This window comes from Camellia sinensis, chromosome 15 (genome assembly GCF_055761805.1).
Source record: "Camellia sinensis isolate YWXY chromosome 15, ASM5576180v1, whole genome shotgun sequence".
Lineage (NCBI taxonomy): Eukaryota > Viridiplantae > Streptophyta > Magnoliopsida > Ericales > Theaceae > Camellia > Camellia sinensis.
In genome coordinates, this window is record NC_138975.1 from 122,149,363 (window position 1) to 122,157,831 (window position 8,469).

Sequence of the window (8,469 nt, forward strand, 5' to 3'; positions counted from 1 at the left end):
TTTCGAATTTCTTGGTCGTTGTAGCATCACTGGGGAAGGAAAAAATAAAATAAAAAAGCGTAAATTACAAATATCTCTCTCGAAATTTAGTTAAATTATAAATATTTTTTTAAGATTTTAAAAATTATATCACGTTCTTTGAAGTCTGTATTTTCATAATAATTTATCTTTTGAAATTTATATTTCATAACAAACTAATTTGTTTTGTAAATATAATACTCAGAAAAAATTTATAATTTTTCAAAACTTAGGAGTATTTATAATTTAGTCAAAAATAAAAAAATCCCGGTGCGGAGAGACTAGCAATGGCGATTAGGGTTCTAACCAGACGAACCTTTCATCTCGTTATCACATCAAATTGCAAGCCAATCTCTCCATTCCCAACCCCAAAACTCCAATCTTTCTCTACAAGCTGGCCAATTTCCTCAGAATTGTCACAAAAATCCCAATACAGGAAACTAATTTCCCTCGCAGATGTCTTTCAAAGGTACGGTTTCCCTCCATCTCAACTGCACGACTTCCTTGCAAAGAATCGTTTTTTACTCAACTCCAATGCCTCCGAAATCGAAAAATCCCTGAAAATTCTGTTGTCGTTGAAGAAATCTCAGGAATTTCTTGTTTCGATGGTGTACGATTGTCCTTTGGTTTTGGATTTTGAATTTCTCAAGAATTGGGAAATGGGTACCACGGAAATAGGGATTTCAAATGTTAGTTCGTTGATGATTCAGAATGTTCTTGAGGTTTCAAGGAAGTTCAGTTTAGGCCCTGAAGATCTTTCTAGGTGTATACAGCGTTTCAAGGGTTTAGGGTTTTGTGATGGTACTGTAACTAGGGTTTTAGAGGAGTTTCCATTGGTAATTGTGATGAATGAGAATAGAATTCATGAGAGAATTGAATTCTTGATGGGAATTGGAATTGATAGGAATCGAATTGATTGGATTTTCAGCTTGTTTCCTGGTATACTGACTTGTGGGGTGCAAAATAAGCTGAAGCCCTTGTTTGATGAATTTGAGGATTTGGGTTTTAGCCTGGATGTGGTTAGGAGAGAAATTCTTAGGGACCCAACTCTTCTTGGGTTGGAATTAGGGGAGCTTTCTCGATGTTTGGAACTGCTGAGGACTTTGAAGTGTCGGATACCTATCAAAGAGAGAATTTACAGTGAGGGAACTTTTAGGGCCGGGCTTGAGGTGAAACGGAGGGTTGATTGCTTATGCAGATATGGGTTGATACGAAGGGATGCTTTTAAGGTGTTGTGGAAAGAGCCAAGGGCAATATTATATGAGATAGAGGACATTGAGAAGAAAATTGAGTTTTTAGTTCATAGGATGAAATTTGATGTTCTTTGGCTGGTTGATGTTCCCGAGTACTTGGGGGTGAATTTTGAGAAGCAGATTTTTCCTCGATATAATGTGATTGAGTACTTGAGATCAAAAGGTGGGCTTGGAAATGAAGTGGGATTGAAGGGTTTGATCAAACTCAGTAGGCTGAGATTTTACAATCTCTATGTGAAGCCATATCCGGAGTGTGAAAAATTGTTCAGCAGGTTTGCAGGAGATGCTGAAGTTAAAAACCGACATCCTGTTGGAATGTGGAAACTTTTCAAACCAAAAAAGTATCCGGAGTCCAAAGTAGATCTTGAGAACATTAAGTCTTTCATGGAATCGGTCGTTTAGTGGAGGGTAATTTGTTAATTATAAATTAATTTGAAATTTTTTGGTTGTTTGTCATCTGATCTTATTGAACGGATACATTCTTGATGGCATGATAGCACCTGGTGAAGAACTTCAAACTTGCATTGTTGAGAAAGGCACTTAATAAAGTCAAATGAGCCACCATATATTTTCCTTTTTCACTTTGGTGCTGAAGTGAAATGTCCAGGATAAGAGATTCCTTATGGAAGATGGTGGCACTTCTCAAGAATGCATCAAACTTTCAAGAACTATGCTTCTCATCGCAACTATGTGAATCTTTATTACAATACCTTACCCCCTATACTGAACTCTTTGCCGTATGGATTTGTAACCCAATCTGCTCATGGCCTCTAGTCTTTGAGTTGTTATAATGAAATCGTAGTTGATTGGGTTTGCCAGCGAGTTTGCTAGTCAGAAGGTAATTTTATGGCTACTTTATGTGAATATCCAATTGATACATCTTCTTTTGATACTTCCTATTAGTCTTGTTCCATTTGTGTTTTTAAAACTTTGTTGCAGGCTAGATTTTGTACTTTTTGTTGTGCACTCATGGTTTCGTTATTTCATGCTTTGCTTATAGAACTTTTTGGATTTAGTATGGTATGCGTGATTTATGCTGTTGGATCTGATTTAATTCCTTTGGTGGCCTTTCTTATGTTTACTTTGGTTAATTCAAATATAAACGTGATCTGTATCTATTGATCAATGTGTACCAGCCTTGTTTGTCGAATTGGTACCTGGTGGGTCTCGGACCCCTGACAGGGGCTCAAGTGAGTCCCATGCAAGGTTTTAAAAAGCGGCCGCAACCATTACGTAACGCCGTTACGTAACAGTTTTAGTGGTTACCGCCACCCCTTACGGCCGCTTTTGCAGTGTGATTGAGATTCACAGGTGTGTCGGTCGTAGCGGCTGCCGTAGTGGTGCCGTAACAGTCGTAACGGCCTGTTACGCACTATTACGTAATGGTTCCAAATTGTTTCTTTCGAAAAAACAGACAAAAAAAAGTTAAAAATGAGAGAAGAGGGAAGATAAAGAGAGAAAATGGAGGAGCAAGAGATAGAGAGAGAGAAGAGGGAAGATGAACATGTTATTGATTTGTTGAAACTGTAAGACCTATATTATTCTATTCAGCTGTTATCACTCAACCATTTTATTTGTGTGTCTATTTATATATTATTTGAAAATAATAATAATAATAATAATAATAGGTGTGGTCATTATCTATTTGGCTTGGTTAAAATGTGTATATATATATATATTTAGGCTCTTATTTATTTTCTTACTTTTGTCATTGTTTATCTTATATATAATAGTCAGTGATTGATTTTTTGTATAATATAAAGTCATTAATTATTAAAATAAAATGTAAAAAACTCAATTTATAGTAATTTAAAAATATGAAATATATTGGATCATATTTAAAAATTTACAAAAATTGATAAATATTTATTTTAAACCCAATAAATATGATCATAGAAAAAAAAATATGCATATCGGTAAGTTTTTTTCAAATTGTGCGAAAAATAAAAAAAATCACGGTTTCGGTTACCGCAACCGTTACGTTACGGCCTTTACACCCCTCAACCGCAACCGCGCCACGGCGACCGCAACCGCTTTTCAGAACCTTGGTCCCATGTCATGTTCATCACTTAGAAAGCAAACCAAAAAATCACTTAAAAAACAAATCAAAAAACAAATAAAATCTATCATGAACTGTTTATACATGTGGATTTGATCAATAACATATTGGTTTCATGGATTTCCATGTGATTTCTCTATAAAGGAGTTATAGTTGTCTGTAGTACAGAAGCACATATGTACAAGCATTTATAGTTAAGAGGCTATGCGTGTGTTTGTGTCGTTTATAGTTAAGTGGCTATGTGTTGTGTCGTGTGTATTAGTCGTTCCTAGCAAGGATCAAAATTTTCATTTCACTCTGTTATTTTATTTAGTTTGGATATGGAAACACTTTGGGAGCATTTCAGAGACATAAGAGAAACGATAAAAGATTTTGGAAATGTACAAAAATGTTTGGAAACAAAAAACTAAGAGCATCCACATCAGACTCAGCAAATTTGAGTCAAATTATAACCAAAAATCTACTTTTGTATTCTAACTAGCATTTTTTTTATGTACATACTTCTTTAGGCTCTCTATTCTAAAATTTAATCTTGAAAAATATTCTTTTTTACTAGTCGACCACTAGGTGAAAATTGCCCACGTGGTGAAAATTGCCCAGTTGTGAGTTCTATTCATTTCTTCACATAAAAGCCATGTTTTGATTCACCGATAGGGGGGGGAGGGATTGATTAAGATAACTTATTATGCATATTGGGATTATTTTGTCCTAGGGGGTAGGACAACTTATTCTAGTATAACACTTTTGTTGCAAAATGATTAATATATTCTCCTCAGGATAAGGTAGCAATAACCTACCCTGCCTAATTGTATCCTCGAATCAAAATGGCCAAAGGGAACAAATATATAATTTAGAAGTAAATTCAATGTGAACCAATGTCAAATTATGTCAAACAAATTAATGTTATTATGAGCAAGAGTATTTAAATGTGCGTAAGGTTCCAACCGAATAAGGTTTAAAAATATCCAAAATAACAATGATAACAACATAATAGTAAATAAAGGTCAAAAGGTATCCAAGCTTTGTGAGGTCCTTAAGAAAAGCAGTTAGTTTTTTATTCTTTCAACTGCCACACTCTTGTATCCTTACAACACTCAAGCACCTCAGGCCCTCATGGCTCGCTCATATGCTCTCTCTCACCACCATCACATGAGCGCACACACAAACTACACGCAGCCACACACAACACGAACCATTGCTAAACCATCACACACTACACAGCCCAGCACCGATGCCAGCACACATAATGCATGCAGTCTTACCCATTTCACTCCCATGTACAACACACCAGCCACACCACAGCCTTTCTCCCTCCCACACAACACCATTGAAAACCCACCGGAGTCATCCATGGCAGTCCCTCTTCTCAGCTACACACTCTCACGACCAATTTCTCTCACACACACAACAATAAAATATATATGAATATATATGCACAGCAATATATATACACACAACACACACTGCATCACATTCTCATGAACTCGCAACTAAGAGAACAGGAAGAAGAAACCAACGAAGAAGAGGAGGTTTAAGAATGAGGTTTAATAAATATCAATGATTCTTAGAAGCTTGTAACAAAAGATTTAATGGGTTTATTAGGGAAGGAGATATACTGTCTCAAGATAAAGCATCATAAAAGTTAAAATTCTAGTATTATTAGGGATGAAAAAAGATCTATATAATAACAAAGAACCGTGTCCGTTTTCTCTTCACTTCTCCATCTCGCATCTGCTCTTTTCTATTTTCTCCTATTTTCTAATAAGCTTAAGATTTTTCATTGTTCTCAATTATAAATATCTAACAAAAGTTATTTCTATTTGCTTTTTTCTGTTAAAATAACACGTCATTTCGGATTTTTTTGTAGTGTTTCTATGAGTTTTGGTATGTTTTGATGGAAATAGTGGAATTTCGGTTTCCACTAATGTTTATTGTCGGTTTCCTAAGAAATAAAAATGTTTTGCTTGGTTCTTATTTACTCTGTATTTAATTATACCTTTCATTTCTTCTGAAATCATTCCATTTTTAGAATTAGTCCCAAAAGAATGAGGGAGTTAGAATTTAAATTTTGGCAATTATTTGTTTCTTCACTTTCACTCTGTTCCTTGTAATTTTGTTATTACCTTGACTACAGGTGGTTTTGGATGTTCAAGCAGTGAAAGGAACTGAGAGCAAATCGATTTCAAGAAGTTTGATCCTAGTAAGTTCTAAATAAACACATCTAAGTAGACGCACGCACGCACACGCACATAATTATCTACATGATATTTTAGATATTTTCTTTAATGGACTTTTTTGCTTAATTTAAGAATTACATGATGTAGATGGTATTAGTAACACATTGAAAGGATCGTCTCCAGTTTGATGAAACCATTTTGATCCCTTTATGTTCTTATTACATCTTGCGTTAGAATTTCATACCCAGAAAAAAAAAAAAAAACAGCTTTTTCTCCCAAGGGAAGATTGCTTCCTGTAGATTGTAATGGGTTGCAAAGAGTACAGAGGAAAATCAGGAAAAAATCAAATTGAGCAGGTTGGGATTGGGGTGATATCTATAAAATCTCTCTTAGTTTAATTTTTTTTTTTCCATAAGATTTCAGACATTCATTGAGTTCTTTCACGTAATTCATATAGTGTAAATTGTAGCATTGCACCATTACCATTCTGAGTCTGCTATGAAGTTGAGGAAGTTCACCCGGTGGCATGGCAAGGGCTAGGGCACTTGTGAAGTGCAATTAAGCACCCCTTCGATACCGATAAAGTATATCTTTTTCGAAACTAGCCTCTGTATGCTCCTTTCTTTTTTTGTCTGTGGGATTTAGAGATGATGGTGCCCTATCCAAATGTAGGACTACAGTAAGAGGCTTTGCTACTGGATCTTCTCTATTTAAAGCTGAGGAACCCAGACTCCATGTGACCAAAGACGTCTTTGCAAAACTATGAGATGTTTGGATGGTGTTTGTGAGCTGATCCAGCATGCCTGAGTGCCAGAGGTTTGTTATCTTTGAGATACCTATTATGCTTTAGGAGCCTTAAATTAATTAATATTTGTGCTCCTGCTTGTGCTAAGAGGTAACAATAACTCATACATATATGTGTGTGTATATACATATGTATATATAGGAAAGGGAAAGAAATAACTAATGCATATGTGACCTGCTCATTCTTTATTCATTAGAACAATACAAGGTAGTAAAGTAGGGCTAGTGGAACACATTTACCATGAAGGTTTAATTTTATGTTTAAAGCTGTGTTTGTTATATGATTCCTGTGCTTAAGTATGTTTGACTTTATTATTGTGTTTGTACTTGGAAGAGACTAAAAAATTGACACTTCAAATTTTGGGAAAAATTATAAAAAAAAATTATTTATTTGAGAAATGCTTACTTTTTATTCTCATTTTATTAACCAACCAACCAAACAATCTCTTTCGGCTACTCCCTTCCCCTCTGGTAACCCTTTCAACATCCCCTTCTGGTCACTTCACTCCCCTCCCCTCTGGCAATCATCTTCTCTCCCAGCAACCTTTACGTTGCAAGTAATTTCTTTTCATTGCACAAACCTTTCAGTAAGAATGCATATGTATACATGTTTTGAACCATTGTCCAAATTGAACTTACTAATCAAAAATCTACTTTTAATGAACTTGTCAAACCAAACCATGCCTTAAGTCCCATTAAATGGGGTTGGCTGCATGAATCATTCTTCTCCACTCGACTCTATCCAAGGCCATTTCGTTAGTCAAATTAAGGAGATTCATATGTCTATTTACTACACTGGTCCACGTTAATCTAGGTCTACTCCTTCCCTTAACACTACCATCTACCGTCACTGTATCGCATCTCTTCACTACTATTTCTGTTAGTCTTCGTTGTATATGACCAAATCATTTCAGTTTATTCTCTCTCAACTTATCTTCTATCAGTACTACTCCTACTTATTCTCGAATATACTCATTCGTAATTTTGTCTTTTCTAGTCTTGCCACACGTCTACTTTAGTAGCCTCATTTCAGCAACACTCTATCTTATGTACATGTTGTTTCTTAGTTGCCCAACATTCTGTCCCATACAACATCACTGATCTAATAGCCGTTTTATAGAACTTCTCTGTTAGTCTAATGGGTACTCGTTTATCACACAATACTCCAAACGCACTCCTCCACTTAAGCCACCCTGCCTTAATTTTATAGATTACACCCGCTCCAATCTTCGTAGTTGTTGTGATAATCGATCCTAAATAACAAAAATATTCACTCTTAGGTAATTCTTGGTTCTCAATCTTCACTTCTTCTCTGCTTCCATTGTAACTGTTACTAAAATTACACTCCATATATTATATTCTGCCTTAGTTCTGCTTATCCTAAATCCTTTAGATTCAAGTGCCTTTCTCCAAATTTTCAGTTTAGTGTTAACTCTTTCTCTAGCCTCATCCACTAACATGATATCATCTACAAAGAGCATACACCATGGCACATCATCCTGAATATTGCGCGTCAACTCATCCATAGCTAAAGTAAAAAGATAAGGACTTAAGGTTGTTCCTTGGTGAAACTCTACAGAAATTGAAAATTCACTTGTCTCTCTAGCAGGCGATCTAATAGTGGTTACCACATCTTCATACATATCCCTAATCACATTAATGTAACCTTTTGTCACCAATTTCTTTTCTAGCACGCACTAGATTATATTCCAAGGCACTCTATTATATGCTTTCTCAAGATCGATAAAAACTATATGAATATCTCTTTTCTTTTCTTTATACTTTTCTATTACTCTCCTCAAAAGATAGATCACTTCCATTGTTGACCTACCAGGCATAAACCAAAATTGATTCTCTGACACTTCTGTTATATCTCGCAATCGACGTTCCATCACTCTTTCCCACACTTTCATTGTGTGACACATTAACTTGATTCCTCTATAGTTGTTACAATTCTAGACATCTCATTTATTGTTATATATTGGCATTAAAATACTCTTCTTCCACTCCTCTAGCATTTTCCTAGTTAACAAAATCTTATTAAATAATCTAGTCAACCAAACAATTCCTTTCTTACCCAAACATTTCTACGCTTCAATAGGTATATCATCGGGTTCTAAAGTCTTATTCAATTTCATCTTCTTAAGTGTAAAATCCA

The 8,469-nt window shown here is 35.2% G+C and overlaps 1 protein-coding gene across 13 annotated transcripts; it reads left to right on the top strand.

The window, feature by feature from the left end:
* Nucleotides 1–262: 262 nt before the first annotated feature.
* Nucleotides 263–6,590, top strand: LOC114314392 (Mitochondrial transcription termination factor family protein). 13 transcript variants are annotated; one of them, XM_082910241.1, is made up of 5 exons: nt 263–1,679; nt 1,769–2,109; nt 5,465–5,530; nt 5,965–6,091; nt 6,180–6,590. In XM_082910241.1, the coding sequence occupies exon 1, from the start codon at nt 306–308 to the stop codon at nt 1,671–1,673; it is 1,368 nt and encodes a 455-aa protein (XP_082766367.1). In that variant the 5' UTR covers nt 263–305; the 3' UTR covers nt 1,674–1,679; nt 1,769–2,109; nt 5,465–5,530; nt 5,965–6,091; nt 6,180–6,590. The 13 variants fall into 13 exon arrangements, with proteins under 13 accessions (XP_082766367.1, XP_082766366.1, XP_028116690.2 ...); XM_082910240.1 differs by having other exon boundaries at nt 5,977–6,091; XM_028260889.2 differs by having other exon boundaries at nt 263–2,109.
* The last annotated feature ends 1,879 nt before the right edge of the window (nt 6,591–8,469 follow it).